General features: G+C 43.3%; 1 protein-coding gene across 1 annotated transcript; it reads right to left on the reverse strand.

Annotated features, from left to right (window-relative positions):
- Nucleotides 1–184: 184 nt before the first annotated feature.
- LOC123723923 (uncharacterized) lies at nt 185–12,653 on the reverse strand. Its single transcript, XM_045720222.2, has 2 exons — nt 12,080–12,653; nt 185–3,045 (listed from the first exon to the last, which is right to left on the reverse strand). Exon 2 carries the CDS (start codon nt 3,024–3,026, stop codon nt 1,443–1,445), a length of 1,584 nt encoding a protein of 527 aa, XP_045576178.1. The 5' UTR covers nt 3,027–3,045; nt 12,080–12,653; the 3' UTR covers nt 185–1,442.
- Between the last annotated feature and the right edge of the window lie 5,217 nt (nt 12,654–17,870).

Raw genomic sequence — 17,870 nt, forward strand, 5'->3', positions numbered from 1 at the left:
CACGTGTGTAGACAACAGGAGAGTGTGTAAGGGGAGGAGAGGCAGTGCTTTGTGTATTTGTGAGAAGCATGTTCAGCATGTATATACTGTATGTGTATATGACAGAAAGAGAGGCAACACACACCGATAGATCACAACATTGACACATGCCGGAAGACCATTATGCATAAAAATAATGATAAAATAAGTTATAATAGTTTATCTTTTACTTATGGAATAAGAAACAGGCCTTTACAATATACATACATGTATTACAAAAAGCCAGATGTATAAATATGTTGTACTGCATATACTATAGAGTGCAGAGTTCAAACTGCAAACTGAGGCGAATGGAATTCTTCAATCATCTAATGATCTAACTAGAGGGAGAGATAGAGATAAAATGCTTCTGTGGTTGTCACACTGCTGCATGGTTTCTATTGGTCACGCAAATGTTCTGATCACATATGATTGGCTACACTGTAAATGGACTGTTGCTCTCATGACAACAGTATGGGCATCATGATGACACCCAGCATTGTGCTCACAGTATACATGGCTCAATTCTCCTCTCTATCTTACTATTAAAGCACTCAGTGATAATGTTCTCTGCGAGACTTCACAAAGGAGGACTGGGGATGGTCAGTGCTCAGTATGGAGTGTTGAGCAGTATCAGGATAAATCACTAGGTGCTGCCAGTCCCTTCCTCTCCCATTCAGAGCAGAGGCCAGACACCAGAGGCTGGAATCATGTAACAACAACAAACCTATCATTCCACATACCTTTCTCTATAAATATACATACTTTCATACATAAAAGCATACTGTTCACATATTGTACACATATATAAAGAAATATATTAATTTAAAACTCATGCTTACATACAGTATTACTCAGCAATAACATATATGATATGAAAACAATTATGAAACAAACAGTACTTTTTTTAAATCACTATTTTGATATGATAGTTTTCCCTAAGTTGTAGTGTTGAGGTTTTATTGTTTTTGTGTAGTCACACTCACTGAGCCCGTGATGGGTGGAGGGGTTGTCTCGCCTACACTCTTTAAAAGAAGTGCTATCTAGAACCTAAGGGTTCTTTGGCGGTCCCCATAGGAGAACCCTTTGAAGAACCCATTTTAGTTCCAGGTAGAACCCTTTTGAGTTCCATGTAGAACCCTTTCCACAGAGGGTTCTACATAGAACTTCAAAAAGGGTTCTACCTAGAACCAAAAAGGGTTCTCCTATGGGGACAGCCGAAGAACCCTTTTGGAACTCTTTTTTTGTAAGAGTGCAGCTATCATAAGAAGAATGCACTAATGTAAGTCGCTCTGGATAAGAGGCACCCTGGCCTATAAAGTAACACCTACTGTCTCATTGACATTACATCCAATGTCCCAAGCATTATCTGTGTTAACATTTCTTCCACATTATCCTCTCCACCTTTCCTCCATCTCCTGCCCTCACTCCCTTCTTCTGTTTTTCCTGGTTACTCTGGACAGTAGGACACACACGCAGGACGAGTTGATGCGGACCCACCTCCAGCCCTGCAGACCGCTGTTGTCAACAGTGAGGGCTCGGACATATGTGTCCTTGGCCTTACACTGACTCACCCACTGCCTGATGTCCACGCCCCGGCAGCTGGCCCCGGACACACCTACGGCCTCTGTCACTGCCCCCCCTGCCTCCCGCTGCGGCCCACCGCCCCACTGCTGCCCCTCCTGACGGCAGCGAGTCTCATAGAAGTACTGCTTAAGCGTCCCCTTGAATGTCTTGATCTCTGGCACGATGTTGACTGTCTTACCCTTTTCGTCGATGACCGTCGTCTTGTTCGTTACCCACACGCTCTCCGACTCGCACACCGGCATCTCACCCCGCCTGGTGTGGGACAAGTGCGAGCGCTTGTGCCTGGGGGCGGGGCGAGGGGGCTCCCTGGCTCCACTGAGAGTGTCCACCCAGCTCAGCGGCACACTCCTGTCCGTCTCTCTGTCCCCATGACCCTCCATGTGTCCGTCTGCGTCCGACACTTCCTCCTCCTCCTCCTTGTCCTCTCCTTCTATGGGCAACATGCCTGACTCCAGCATGAGGAGGAGGGGCGGGTGCTCTGGAGTAAAGGCAGAGAAAAGGACCCGCGGGTGTGCATCTAAAAACAACAGCTCTTGCTTCTCCTTTACACCTCCCAGCCCCTGACCCAGCCCTAACCCTAGTCCTACTTCCATTCCTTCCTCTGACAGATCCGGACCTTTCCCAGCCCCTGCCCCAGGCCCACCCTCCCTCCCCTCCTCTCCCCTGTTATCACTGCTCTCTTTCCTAGCCTCTGCTCTCTGCGGGGTCCTCTGACTGGAGGGATCTGGCCCAGTTTTACTGTGGTGTCCAGCATTAGTGGAAGGTTTGTACGTTTCCACCACATACATGTTGGGAGGGCTGAGATCCTGTTCATCGGTCCTGGGGTCTAGAGAGTGATGATGGTTTTCCTTCTGAGCCATGTCTCTAAAGCTGCTGTCATCACCAGCTCTGCTGCTGTCTGGTTTATAGTCTTCTTGTACATAGTTCTCCTGGGAGGGGTAGTCCTGATAACTGTTGCCATTGGTGCTCCTGAGTTTTCCTCCATCAGTGTTAGAATATTTATTTAAACCAACGCTGTTTGTGTTTTCTGTATGTAAATTGCTTTTTGACAGATAACTTTGTTGTTTTCGCTTCCCTTTCAAAGTTTGCACCTCCTCTTTAGTTATGGAGAGGTTATTGTAGTCTTTCTTGACACCCATCACGCTGAGGTGTTTTGTACTGTCTGTTCTTCCAGAATCAGCTGTCACATTGTAGTCCTTGAGTGAGGCATTACTGTGGGAGTTGTAGTCCACAGAGGCCTGAGGAGCTGGAAGTGTGGAGTAAGATCCGGGGGAGCGACTGGAAGAGTCATCGATGTCCTCTGTGTGGTTGTCCAGGCTACTGCCAGGCTCCGTCATCTCAGCAACAGTACTGGTCACAGGGTTGTGAGGGAAGGGCAGGGCCGAGGCAATCACCATGGCAACCAGGGGAAGCCAGTGCATCACTCCCAACACGTATCAACTGAGGATGGAGAGACAGGTATGGGGGGAGAGCGAGAGAAAGAGGAGAGAAAGAGAAATGGGGTTAAAACAGTGTTCAATACAGTAAATGTGGAACTCTCATGAAAAGGTAAAACAAGCATTTTACTGGTGCTAACCTGTAGCTTTACTGTTAACTCTAGAAGTGTAGAGGTAGCTTTATAATCTTAGCAGAACTCATGGAAAATGGGCTCAGTTTATCCATGTGAGGAGACTGTGGAACAATGGACATGCAGCAGAACAGATCCCCTGCCTGCCCGGTTGGCTGCCCAGTTGGCTGCCCGGTTAGCTGCCCGGTTGGCTGCCCGGTTGGCTGCCCTGTTGGCTGCCCGGTTGGCTGCCCGGCTGGCTGCCCGGCTGGCTGCCCGGTTGGCTGCCCGGTTGGCTGCCCTGTTGGCTGCCCGGTTGGCTGCCCGGTTGGCTGCCCGGTTGGCTGCCCGGTTGGCTGCCCGGTTGTTGGCCTTCAAATGGAGCCTCTATAATCCTGGTATGTGTGTAGACTGTGGGTCATACATCTCACAGCCAAAGGAAATGAATTACAACTCAAGCAGTCATAATGAGGCCTTAGGGTTTCGAAAGGCTTTTTTCAACTTTTAATGGCATAAAACATCAAATGTTTGTAGTTGCAGTTGGTCCTCTGTGCACAATCTATGGTTGTGTGCGAAGTAGTCCCTTTGGTCAATTCTATAAACAGATTTGGTTTGGTGCATATCAGTTTGCAAAAACATACATGAGCATACAAGTAAATACCCAAGCTTTGATCCAATAAATGTTTTGCCTTGTGGCAGAAAATAAGGAATTTTACAGTAATAACTGAACTAATCACTTAATTGTTGTTGTGACAGATGCTGAACTTAGATTTGGAAACATTAAAAAAGTGAAACCAGAAATACTTGAAGAACAGTTTTCCTTCTAAAAAGCTCCAGAAAATCCTGGCCCTTGGCCAATTCTCTGAAAGTTTACATCACAACCTCCTTTGAACACAATGTTGAATGATGAGTGATACCAGAGGAACCTTTAATTAACCGCTTCACTAGTACTTCCAGAGAAGCTAAACACCTTCTTCACACGCTTTGAGGATAACACAGTGCCACCGACGTGGCCCGCTACCAAGGACTGTGGGTTCTCCTTCTCCGTGGCCAACTTGAGTAAGACATTTAAACGTGTTAACCCTTGCAAGGCTGCCGGACCAGACCGCATCCCAAGCCGCGTCCTCAGAGCATGTGCAGACCAGCTGGCTGGAGTGTTTACGGACATATTCAAACTCTCCCTATCCCAGTCTGCTGTCCCCACTACTTTCAAGATGTCCACCATTGTTCCTGTACCCAAGAAAGCAAAGGTAACTGAACTAAATGACTATCGCCCCTTAGCACTCACTTCTATCATCATGAAGTGCTTTGAGAGACTAGTCAAGGATCATATCACCTCTACCTTACCTGACACCCTAGACCCACTTAAATTTGCTTACTGCCCCAATAGATCCACAGATGATGCAATCGCCATCGCACTGCCCTATCCCATCAAGAACAAGAGGAATACCTATGTAAGAATGCTGTTCATTGACTATAGCTCAGCATTCAACACCATAGTACCCTCCAAGCTCATCATTAAGCTTGGGCCCCCCAGGTTTGAAGGTAGGAAACAACACCTCCACTTCGCTGATCCTCAACACAGGGGCCCCACAAGGGTGTGTGCTCAGCCCCCTCCTATACTCCATGTTCACACATAACTGCGTGGCCACGCACGCCTCCAACTCAATCATAAAGTTTGCAGACGACACAACAGTAGTAGGACCGATTACCAACAATGACGAGACAGCCTAAAGGGAGGAGGTGAGGGCCCTGGGAGTGTGGTGCCAGGAAAATAACCTCTCACGTAACGTCAACAAAACAAAGCTGATTGTGGACTTTAGGAAACAGCAGCGGGAGCAGCCCCCTATCTACATTGACGGGACCGCAGTGGAGAAGGTGGAAAGCTTCAAGTTCCTCGGCGTACCCGTCACTGACAAACTGAAATGGTCCACCCACACAGACATAGTAGTGAAGAAGGCGCAACAGTGCCTCTTCAACCTCAGGAGACTGAAGATATTTGGCTTGATACCTAAAACCCTCACAAACTTTTACAGATGCATCCTGTCGGGCTGTATCACCACCTGGTACGGCAACTGCAGGGCTCTTCAGAGGGTGGTGCGGTCTGCCCAACGCATCACCAGGGGCAAATTACCTGCCCTACAGCACCAGATGTCACAGGAAGGCCAAAAATGATAATCAAAGACAACAACCACCCGAGCCACTGCCTGTTCACCCCGCTATCATCCAGAAGGCGAGCTCAGTACAGGTGCATCAAAGCTGGGACCGAGAGACTGAAAAACAGCTTCTATCTCAAGGCCATCAGACTGTTAAATACTGTAGCCATCAGTAGCACCTTAGAGGCTGCTGCCCTATATACATAGACTTGAAATCCCTGGCCACTTTAATAAGGGAACACTGGTCATTTTAATAATGTTTACATATTGCATTACTCATCTCATATGTATATACTGTATTATATTCTATTCTGCTGTATCTTAGTCTATGCCGCTCTGACATTGCTTATCCAAATATTTATATATTCTTAATTCCATTCCTTTACTTTGGATTTGTGTGTATTGTTTGTATTGTTGTGAAATTGTTAGATATTACTTGTTAGATATTACTGCACTGTTGGAGCTAGATACACAAGCATTACGCTACACCCACAATAACATCTGCTAAACACGTGTATGAGACCAATAAAATTTGATTTTAACCAATTCCCTGATCCTCTGTCCTCTCACTCACACCTGCCACCAGAGGGCAAAGCACACCATCATATTCAACTTGATACGTTTTCAAGATAATATGGTACTACAATAATAATCTATTGACTGAGCTTCAGTGTCATATTAGTATGTCAACTATGGCATTGGATTGGCAGTTTCATGTAAAAGTGTAACATTAAGGATTTTTTGAAAGGACATTCTACTCCAAATTGTAATTATGTTCTCTTCCTTTAAAACTCTTCTGAAAATCGAGGACAGTTTCCTTTTATCTCATGACCTCAATGACATCCCCAGCCAATTATATATGAACCCTAAAAATAATTTAGCTAGTGTAAAGTTACTGTATAATACTTATTACATACATCTACATATGTAGGATCTTAATTTGAGCCAGTTTGCTACAGCAGGAAAAGAATCCTGCAGCAACAGGAAATGTAAATTATTATGTTTATTATAATTGTCCTGCAGCAACAGGAAATGTAAATTATTATGTGGATTATAATTAATGGACATTTTTGTATGGGTTGATGATTTTCCCTTTACGAAAAATCAGTCTGAAATTTCAAAGCGGAAATTACAAACTTCAGAAGCCTTTTTAAACCTCAAATACACAACAAGTTTTAAAATATCCTGCATTGCAGGAAAGTTATCCTGCAACAGGGTGATCAAATTAAGATCCTACATCTGTATTAATAGGGTTGGCTCATAGAGATAGTTAGAGGACTCAACATTGTATCTGTCCCATTATGGCGTCTGTGAGAGCATGGACAGCGCCATTGAGGCCATCTCCATTTTGAAATAGTTAATTTTCTTCTTCTACTACTTCTGAGTTGGTAAACAAACTGAAAAAGTGCATACTGACACCTGGAGTGTGTTGTTTGAACAGGTATAAAGCCACGGTTGGTGATTTACTGTCACCTGCAGTTATGGCTGATTTTCCCCCCCCCCCCCCATGATCTGGATGGAATTATGTGATCCTTCCTTAACCCATAGGAAGTCCCACCCAGTTGACTACTTCAAAATGGTAAAAGTCCTCAATGGCGCTGCCCATGCTCAAACTGGATTTTGGGCACTAGAGTCCTCTATCTCTATGGTTGGCTGCACTTCCAGGATTCCAAACTAGCTAGCTAGTTACCTGGGAGGTTTCTTGGATGGTCTGATGAGAATCTGAGGAAGATATGTAACTTGTTATAACTTGTCGCTCTGAACTTGTCACTCTGAACTTGGCGCCAACAATTTAGCAGCGGCTATGCGCCACTGTTAAAGGAATATAAGGGAAACACTGATCAGTACAGCAACAACACATGCCTTCCTCTGGTTCGCGTTTTGTCTGAAGAGGCCTGCTACATATGTGGCATATCATGATGGTGTCACACATCATGTAGGACTAGTCAACCATGATTATGAGGATTCCTCTGGGAGAGCATAGGGCCTCCACCCAGAAAAATATGAACCCACTTCCAACACTGAGTCATGTGTCACTTCTATTTATCTGTTGTTATGTGAAAAAGGGGAGGGGGACATTTAGAAAGAGTTAAAAAAGGTAGAATGCTCAGAATGTCTGTGATGTGGGTTTACTGCTACCTTCAGGTGTCCCCAGACCAGACAACAGACTGAGAAAGGGGAAGGGGGAGACTGAGTGAGGGGCAGGGAGAGAGAGATAAATAGAGGGGGGTAGATAGGAGGTGAGAGAGAAAGACAGAGAGGGAGAAAGAAAGATACAGTGAGAGAAAGAGAAATGACAGGAAATTCACTACACCTGACCACACCTGGGACACAATAGTGATTAGTGAAAGAACCAGAACATTAGATGACACATCAGCCATGCATTTATGCTTGCATTCTGTGGGCCTCGTTCCCTGGTGATACGTACATCACATCAAAGGACTCGTTTCCTGTTTTCTCTTATTGGCACAGGGCCGTCCGTAAGTTCGTAAACACAAGTGTGCTGTGTGCTGTATGCAAATAAATTGTCCTGAAGTGCCATTCTGGGTTCTGGTTAGTTCCAGCCCAGACAGATGGTGAGCTGCAGAAGAGCACTGTCAATTATAGATGAACATGCACTGTGCCATGTGGCAACAGACAACACAGACAGAGATAGAGACAGAGACAGAGATAGAGACAGACTGAGACAGAGACAGAGACAAAGACAGAGAGAGAGACATAGACAGAGAGAGACAGAGACAGTCAATTATTCAATCAGTGGCATTATGATCCCCATGTATTTTTATACATGGGGATTATGTATATAAAGTAAAAAACATTTTAAGGCTGTGTGTGTGTTTAGTGGAAGAGCTGGTTGTAAGGTTTTCTGAGAAAACACACCAGACAGGCAGGCAGACACACGCGCTGGAGACCATATCAGCGAGCGATGTGTACTCTGTTGCACAGGAGCTTTTCATCATCATGCTCCATTTGCTACAATGACACGCGCCATTTACACTCCCTGCCTGGCCAGACAAGGACCTCCTCACTCCTCAGCTGGATAAGACCCAAACACTGTCCCAACCAGCAAATCTCAAACAATCTCACAAATGAATAGACAACCCAATCCCCCATACGAACACACTCGGCAGGGGCGAAAATCTGATATCAACTTTGGAGGGGACAATTACATTAAAAATTGAGAACCTTTCATAATGTTGCCAAACAAAGACTCAACAAACTTACCTGAGACTCCCTGTCTCTGCCAGTCTGTCCCTGCATATCTGTCCCCAACTCTGCTGTTTGTGTGCCATCTGTTGCCTGCTCTGCCTAATGACATCATTTTGAAACATTCCATTAGCATTTCACTTCTTTCTTATGAACATTTTATCAACTAGTCTGAGATATTAGGCTACTAGGGTTCTTACTTTGCGTTTTGGTGTACTGAAAAATACTCTGATGTCCGTCTTTTTTCTGCCATTTTTCTACCTGGCTGGCTACACACACACACAGTATGTAGGTTATTTACAGTAGGAGATGGGCTTCTATCATCTTATCTTCTATCATTCTATATGGGCTTCGATCTAAAAGGTAGCTAGCAAATGTGAAACGGATTGCAGTGACAAGAGTTGACAGCTGTATGAGTTCACCATTTACACAACATATGCTGCAACCTTTTGTAATTTTAATCGTTTGTTTCATATTGGCTGGCTTCTAACAATAGCTGAATTTGCAAAGCTAGCGAGCACCAATTCAGTGGTGTTTGCTATAATCTTTGCTACCCGGGTTAAATAAAGGTGAAATAAAATATATAAATTTGCGACAATTTAGCTTTTGCAACGAGACCATTAAATATATTTAAAACAATGGTAGAAGAAAGTGTAGTTCTGTTCAGTTTATCGCTAACCTTATCACAGGGACTTTGAAGCACTAACTTACATGCATGCTGATCTTGGAATAAATTGACGATAGCAAAGATTCCATCTTTGACGACGCCACATAAATGGAATAGGTACTAGCTAGCTTAATAGTTAATATTTGCGCGCTAGCTCTGCATATTCAGCTAGTGTGTGTGCGCGATTGACTGGATTAACCTCACATCAGTTACGTGCATTGAGTGCCTTTCAGACAGTAGATACGACCTCTACGTTACCTAGCAAGCTAAGGAACTGGCAGTGGATCAAACCATTGTGAGGCAAAGGGTGGGGGGGTCGCAATCTTTTGAAACTTAAAAACGCGCTATTAAGTGTCTATAATCAGCACAATTGCTTTCATTGCGTATTATTAATATTATTTAAATTACATAGTTATGTTTCAGTGATATATTGGGGGGGACAAATCATATTTTTCCCAGGATGGGGGGGTCGTGTCCCCCCCGTTCCCCCCGGGATTTCCGCCCCTGACACTCGGTCTATAGAAAAAACATCCCAAAACCACAGATTCAAAACTATAAGAAAACATTAGACTTTCCCAACTAATTTACAAAACCTCCAAACATTATCCAAACGAACAATCCAAACCCCAAACCCTGTCAAAACAAACCTTCTAACCCCAAACCAAAACACTCCCCCAAGTTCCTACAGAAAACCAAACTGCCCAACAGTTCAAAAACACACTCATTTTTTAAATGATCTTCAAATAAACAGACACAACATAACACTGCTACAACAAAGTCATACGTACAACTTACAGCTAGGCCTAAATCTCACAAATAAACCTGGTGATTAGGGATAGGTGCCTTATGGTTGTTGGTTTGACTAATCTTTTAGATGGTTACCTGAGAAGTATATTGTGGGTCTGAAATGACAGAGAAGGAGGAGTGAGAGAGAGGATGGAGAGGAATGAGACTGGGAAGCTAGAATTAGTCTGGGAAGCTCTGTTAGGAAACAGTGAGAAGAGAAATCCATTAAGCTGGCTCCACACCTGGCAGTGGCTACTGTGCAATTATCCTGTTAACAACTAATCCCCTTCATGTGTGGGTAATGGGCCGGATGTCCATTTGTCCGTCTGAGATGATTCATTATGTCAAGGCCCAGACCAGTCGGGATAATCATATCTCTTTGGAGTCAACACATAACCTTATGGACGTGTGTGTGTTCTTCATAGCCAAACTGTGACAGAGATCAACTTCACGCCTGTGACACCTGCTGTGCCTAGAGCAGAGGAAACACTACAGCAGGTTAATGTTTGTCTTTGTTTTTCTCTGTCTCTGTATGGCCTGAGACTGAGTAAAAGCATTGTGCTCATGAGTTTTGAGCACGTAACAGTGCTTAGCAGTCCTTCTGCGCAAACATCCCATTAATTATTATTCTATGATTGTGTCATTCCACGCTTTAGTCTAACTGGGTATCTACCCTGGCCTCTCTCTGGCCTTGGCTCGGTGTACAGCTCTTTCAGTTCACATTTCCCCACACACACACACGCACGCACGCACGCACGCACGCACGCACGCACGCACGCACGCACGCACGCACGCACGCACACACACACACACACACACACACACACACACACACACACACACACACACACACACACACACAGCATCTTAATTTGAGCCAGTTTACTATAGCAGGAAAATAATCCTGTAGAAACACAAAATGTGAATTATTAGGTGGATTATAAATAATGGAATTTTTTTGGTAGGGGTTGATACATTTTTCGTTAGGACACACACACACACCCCACACACAAAAAAGCATACACACACACACACACACAGCATAAACATGAACATACAAGAACCTGTCAAATCTAATCAGGCACTAACCCAAAGGATAAATGACAGTCAATCTGATCATAGGAAGAAAGGAGAGCAGCAGTGCAGTGTGAATGAAGCTGTCTACCAGAAGGAAGCCTCCATGAAGGAAACATTCCATATGGTACCATGTTGTTACCTAATCGTCGTTGAAAAACCCAGAACGTTTTCCTTAAGCATTTAACCAACTGAAGGTGGTGCACATGTCATTATTTACATGCAAAGGGCCACGTTTGCACGGCAAATTAAGCATAATCTGGAAGATTTCCTGCTGTTCTTTGGTTATTTTTATTTCAATGACTGATATAACCATTGATTCTTCAAGTATATAATGCATTATTCCTCATGAGTTTAATATAACTGTCTTCTTACTCCATTACAACACAACATATAAGGTTGTAGGCCTTATTTATTTCAGTAAACAAACAATGTATTGCTGCAAAATGCTTTAAACTATCATGCATGCAATAGATTGTCAGTACTTGCATTCAAAGCCCCACTATGAATTCGAGAGTGGTTACATTTCCTAAACCCCATCGCTCAGCTTCCTACCAAACCAAGTGAGGGTCTGCTGTTGGGTTGAAACACATACTCAGGATTGTGGCTTTAATGCACTCCGCTACTGGTAAAGGAACATAATCATAGTAGTCTAATATTTCAGGGATATTATGCACTTAATGCCATTAATTACTTTTAACACAAGAGGTAAGCAACAGCCTAAATCTCCAAAACTCCCACAAAGTAGACTATAGGCAAGATTTCAGTAGATTATGGATCAATTGGCGTGATAACCTGTCAATTTCTGTGATCTCTAGCATACACCTGCAGATTAGGAATAGGTTATATCCGTAGCCTATTATTTTATCTGAATACTTGTGAAAGAAAAAAAAACAGTGATGGAAAATTCAATTAGGCTATCCAACAATGCGCTGTGGCAACCGAAAGTGTCCATAGCTCGTGTTAATACATATGCAAATAAATTAACATATACATGAACTGCAGTTTGTAAAAAGGACATGACAAGTAAATGTGTACCGTTTAGGTGAGATCCGGACCACGCGTCCTTCCAGTTGACACCACATTGGTTATAGACTAATGGTCCGAGAGAGTTGGCGAAGTGGTAAAACTCTCAATATTGGTTTAAATGAAAAAGTAACGTTTTCATATTCAATTCAAATTAACTTCCCACGTCACAAAAAAAAAGTTTATTCTATCAGTTAGCCATGTCCGTTTGAATTAAACAACAATAATTTTAAAAAACGATGGGAAGAAAAAATAAATATTCAAAAACAGCTCCGTCCTAACAGCGCTTAAACAAGACAGATAACGCGAAGTTTGCTAAAAGAAAAAATAAAGATATATGCATGATTCGGTCAAGATCTCATCCTCCTGACGTTGTTCTTCATATTCCATGAAAGAGGAACTGTAATTTATTTATATTGAAGTCGACATACACAGTAAACTAATCGACGTCTCTATAACGACTGGCAGCGAAGCGCTGCGGTCCGTTTAGGCTACGTTGGGATCAACAAAGTTTGTCAAATTCTTCCCAGTTCTCAAAAACTCCGCCTGTAGCCTGAACGCGAATAGCTTCTGGTTGCTTTTAGAGCGGAAGAGAGGGAGGACAAGACGGGGCGAGCGAGTTTTTTGAAAGGGGTAAAGGACAGAGGGGGAAAGAAAGCACAGAAGAAACAACAGGACGAGGAACATCTGTGAGAGGAATATCGAATGTCAAGTTTTCTCAATACAAAATGTATAGCCCCAAACAGCCTAACTGTTGTTTATTATGGATGAAGAAAAACATTATTATAGATCTAATATAATCATTTAAGCTATGATTTACCTTTACCTCACCGTTCCTTTCCCTGGGAAATCATGAGGCTAAACTGGGTTAAGGTTCATGACTCGTCAGTCAGCTAGGCCTACTGTCTATAACACATCATAACATACCCATAAATACTGTACCTAATCAGAATTTGAGGTATTTGGATGACTTTGGACAGCTATCTTCTGATTGTTTGAAGATAGCTGACATATACCAGACCACATGTCTAGTATACTAGGCTACTGTGTAGTTCTTTCGGCCAACGTTTGAGGTTTGACCGACTCGACAACAAACTGGTGAAGATGACACCAGGGCTGAGAGCTGAGACCTAGGCTACTGTGAAGACAATGGAGTTATGAAAGACAGTTCATCTAGATGGCTCTTCGCACCAGCTGAGTATGTAGCTGATGTGCACTTCTTTTGACCTTGGAGAACAGCGCATCCACTGAGTCAGTCCACCTTGAAGTTTCTTGTTGAAAAGGAAACCATAAATTGGTAGATGAGCAGAGGAAGGCTTTACCTTTTCCCTGTGTCTGCGTCTCTCAGACACACTCTTTCTTTACCAACTAGTGGTTTCCATCGCACTAAAACCTTTATTCCATGAATGTTTAAAAAGATGAAAGGATAAGGAAAAGAATGGAGACAAAAGAGAGGAGGCTTGTGTTACAACCCTGTGAGACTGCTCATGAAAGACTTTTGGGATGGGAGAGATGGGGACAGAAAAGGAGACAGAGAAAGAGGGGGAGAATGAAAAGAACTTTTCAAACTCCAACTGCTAAACGGGTCAGTTGTGTATAGTGGAACTAGCTAAAATGCAGAACTCACTCAAAGATGGGGGTACTTACCACTGTCATTACAGTCAGACCTAAAGGGATGTTGATAGATATCACTCTGTGACTGACTGCTACTGTTTTCCCCCAACACACACACACGCACAGCCGCACACACTCCATGAAATACACTCAATCTCTCTCACACATACAGGAGCAGCCCTAAAATAAGATTTGGATGTTATTACCTCTTCATATCCTCACCCTCTTTGCTGTTCTTCCCCGGTGTCTCCCTCATGGCATTCCTCCCTCTCAGCATTTAGTGTCAGTCATTGGCAATCCTTGGAACCCTCCCACCATTCTCTCTCTGTTTTTTTGTCTGAACTTGTTCTGTGCACACTTAGATATTTCTGCCCGAGGTTACATCAGTGAGAAAGGGAGAGCGAGAGAGAGTTAGCAAGGTATTGACAGATATGACAGTCAAACAAAGACGGTGAGAGTAAGGTCAACACACACAAATGTAGGGACAAAAGTTATTTCACTCTCTCTCTCTCTCCCTCTCTCCCTCTCTCTCTCCCTCTCCCCCTCTCTCTCTCCCTCTCCCTCTCTCTCTCTCCCTCTCTCTCTCTCTCTCTCTCTCTCTCTCTCTCTCTCTCTCCCAGAACCACATCAGTAAGTACAGATATATCTTCTTTTTGTTTTACACCCTTTCACCTGGAGCATTTTTCTGTCACATGAAACACATATCACATTATCCAAACATTCTCTGCTAATAGATTTAGAGACCGTGCTGCTTCAATGCATGCCACATTTTAAAATGCACACACAGAGACACATGAAATGTCATAAATAAATAAATAAATGACTCTCGCGATCCATTGGTCTTTCATTCATCTCGTGTACATGTAGCTAATTGGCATCAATAACTAACAAACAAACATAACAATACAATCATGTTATTGCAATTTGCACCAATCCAATAACCTCAAAAAACACAGAAACATTTTAAACTGGAAATGCACCAACATCATGTGATACACTTTCACACACCCCTAGGCTGTGTCTATCTAATTCCAAATAAACCCTAACGTTTCACATTCAACCAATCAGTCTACCTTTCTCTTCCTCACACAAAATGTCATCAAACATGGATTTATTACTATAGCAATGAATATCCCGTCAATTGTACCTCAGCCAAATATCAGTGTAATTGTGGCAATTACTGCAAATAGCCGAGCTGTCAGGGTGGAGGTTATACAGTCTGATTGTCCCCACCAGAGACCAGGGGCATGAAGGCAGACGCGTCAGACTTAACTTCAATTATTGAACTCACCCTTTCCCCCAGGCTGTGCCAATCTTTCATTAACTCTCATTCCTTCTCCCCCTACTCTCTCTAACCCTCCCACTATATGTTCATGTCTCTCTGCCTCTCTCTTTCCATGTCTCTCTCCCTTCATATCATGTCTCTCTCCCCTCTCACTTTGTCCACTTTATCTCCTCACATCTCACTATTCCCCCTTTCTCCTTCATTCACATTCTCTCCTCAACCCTCACTCTCTTACTACATCTAAACTCTCTCCTCATGAACCTCACCATCCCCCGTTCCTCCTCTTTTTCAGACTTGGGTACAAAGAGCGGCCACATGTGTTTCCAATTTCAGGCGTAATGCTCCACTCACCGCAATCTGACCCAATTAGCCTGCGACTCCTGGAAACGCCCCAGTCACCCTCACCGGCCACGCTACTACCCTGCCTCGGTGGCACGGAGGTAAAGGGTCGGGTCACTGAGGGGATGGCGGGATACTATCTCATGGTGAATGTGTGACTTGCTCTGTCTGGGTGGAGGTAGGGAGGAGGGAGGGAGGGAGAGAGGGGGGAGCATCTCACCTCGCCCCCCAGCAGTAAGTGAGCTCTGCTTCACAGACGTCCGACCATAATGCAGACATATCTGAGGAATAATCACTCAAGCCTGAAATTGAATTTCACGGGAAAGGGAGGGTCAGAGAGGCTATGTGATGGGGTTCCAAAGCAGACCAGACATAGCCTACACACTAACACACCAGTGGTGGTCAGTGCCGTTTAACATTAGGGAGGACGATTTCTTTTTTTTTTATGAGCATGGCCTTATTTCTATTACAGAATATTGAATGACTGTCTGTCATTCATATTCCATTCACCCAGTTCCGTGTAACAGTGATAGGTTTAGGCTACTGCATGATACTGAAATTTGCCCTATACCCATCATGAGGTTGCTACAACCTAGCCTACAAATGAATGTTTATAACATAGGTGCACAGGTCAAGAGACAAATTGGAGTAATCAAGGTGACAGACAGTGACACATTCAATGTCAAATAAATAAATAAATAAATGACTCTCGTGATCCATTGGTCTTTCATTCATCTCGTGTACATGTATGTGTGTACATGTATGAGATGCTCCCCCCGCTCTCCCTTTAAAATGTGCACACTTTAGCTGATCTAGGGTGTAGTCATTAGTCCAAACGGTTTTCAAAACGTTACGTTTTGCAACTAAAACGAGAGTTTCTATTGGACAAATTCAGGTAGGTCCATCCCCGTTTTGTTGCATTTGCTTCCGTTTAAGAAACGTTTTGCAACAGAATTGGCGGAATTAATACACCCCTGATCACACACTTTCATAGCAGTCATACAAACAGCATCATCACATTTATGTGCTCTCCTCATCTCACATTGTCACGTCCTGACCAGTTAAGGGTTATGTGTTGTTGTAGTTTGGTCAGGATGTGGCAGAGGGTATTTGTTTTATATGGTTCGGGGTGGTGGTGTAGGTAGTAGGTTGTTTTATTTATGTATTCCGGGGGTTTTGGGCACTGCTCTGTGTTTATGTATTTCTAGGTTTAGTTAGTTAGTTGTGGGTATAGGTTCTAGGTTTGTTTTCTATGTAGAGTGAATTGGGATTGGACTCCCAATTGAAGGCAGGTGTGTTGAGTTGCCTTTGATTGGGAGTCCTATATTAGTAGGGTGTGTTTTTCTGTGTGTTTGTGGGTAATTGTTTTTGCACTGCGTTTGTATAGCCTGCAAAACTGTTGCACTGTCGTTGTTTCTTGTTTTGTATAGTGTTCACGTTATTGATTAATTAAATTCAAAGATGAACGCGACCTCCGCTGCGTATTGGTCTACTTTGTCAGATGAGGACTTCTCTATTTCTTCTGAAGACGAAGACAATTGTGACACACATTTTCCCTTCACTTGTGGACAAACCTCTCCAAGTCAAACCTTCATACCATAACCACTACACACAGCATACAAAGTTGTCACCATATTAGCTAATGTCATAGTCAACATAGCTACTATCAATCCAACCCATGTGTACAATCATGCAGTAGTGTACAGCAATCAGTTTAGCAGTTACACCGGTGGCTTACCTTGAATTGGAAGTGTTGGATAGCCTTAGCCAGCTAGCTACATTAATATAATTCCTCTATGTATAGAACGAAATACAACAAAATCTCTCTCCCTCTCTTTCTCTCTGCTCTTTCTCCTTCATTTTTGAATAAATTAATTTGTTCAAAACTGTTCAACTATTGTCTTTTTCTCTCTTTGCATCAACTACTCATCACATTTTATGCACTGCAGTGCTATAGCTAACTGTATCTTATGCGATCTTTCTCTGATCCTTTGTTTGGATGGACAACATGTCAGTTCATGCTGCAAGAGCTCTGATAGGTTGGATGACATCCTCCGGAAGTAGTCTTAATTACTGTGTAGGTCTATGGAACGAGGTGAGAAGGCTACCGCAGACCTTCAATGCAAAACAGTGTGTTTTAATCAGTTATTTGGTAACATGTGAATATATTTAGTATAGTTTTATCTAAAAATAACTTTCTTAATGTTTCACTATTTTCATTTTTATGAAATTCACAGAGTCCTCCTCTTTCTCCTCCGAGGAGCCGCCACTGAAACACACGCACGCACGCACGCACGCACGCACACACACACACACACACACACACACACACACACACACACACACACACACAAACTCATAAATACATTTATACACATACTCACTCATAAAAACATTTAACACAGCTACACGAACACACAGAAAGCCTCAAGTCTATATCCTGTATGTAATATTCACCTTTGGGAGAAAGTGTGGGAGAGCGAGAGAGCTAGGGGAATTAAAAAAAATCTGAGGAGTTGGACGTAAGGAATGTCTTAATTATGGGAACAGAGGACTAACTTCAGT

Source organism: Salmo salar, chromosome 06, assembly GCF_965601325.2.
Source record: "Salmo salar chromosome 06, fSalSal1, whole genome shotgun sequence".
NCBI lineage: Eukaryota > Metazoa > Chordata > Actinopteri > Salmoniformes > Salmonidae > Salmo > Salmo salar.

What these genes read in the sequence shown, in the direction of transcription:
- LOC123723923 (XM_045720222.2), bottom strand. Translation starts at nt 3,026, where the DNA reads ATGCACTGGCTTCCCCTGGTTGCCATGGTGATTGCCTCGGCCCTGCCC.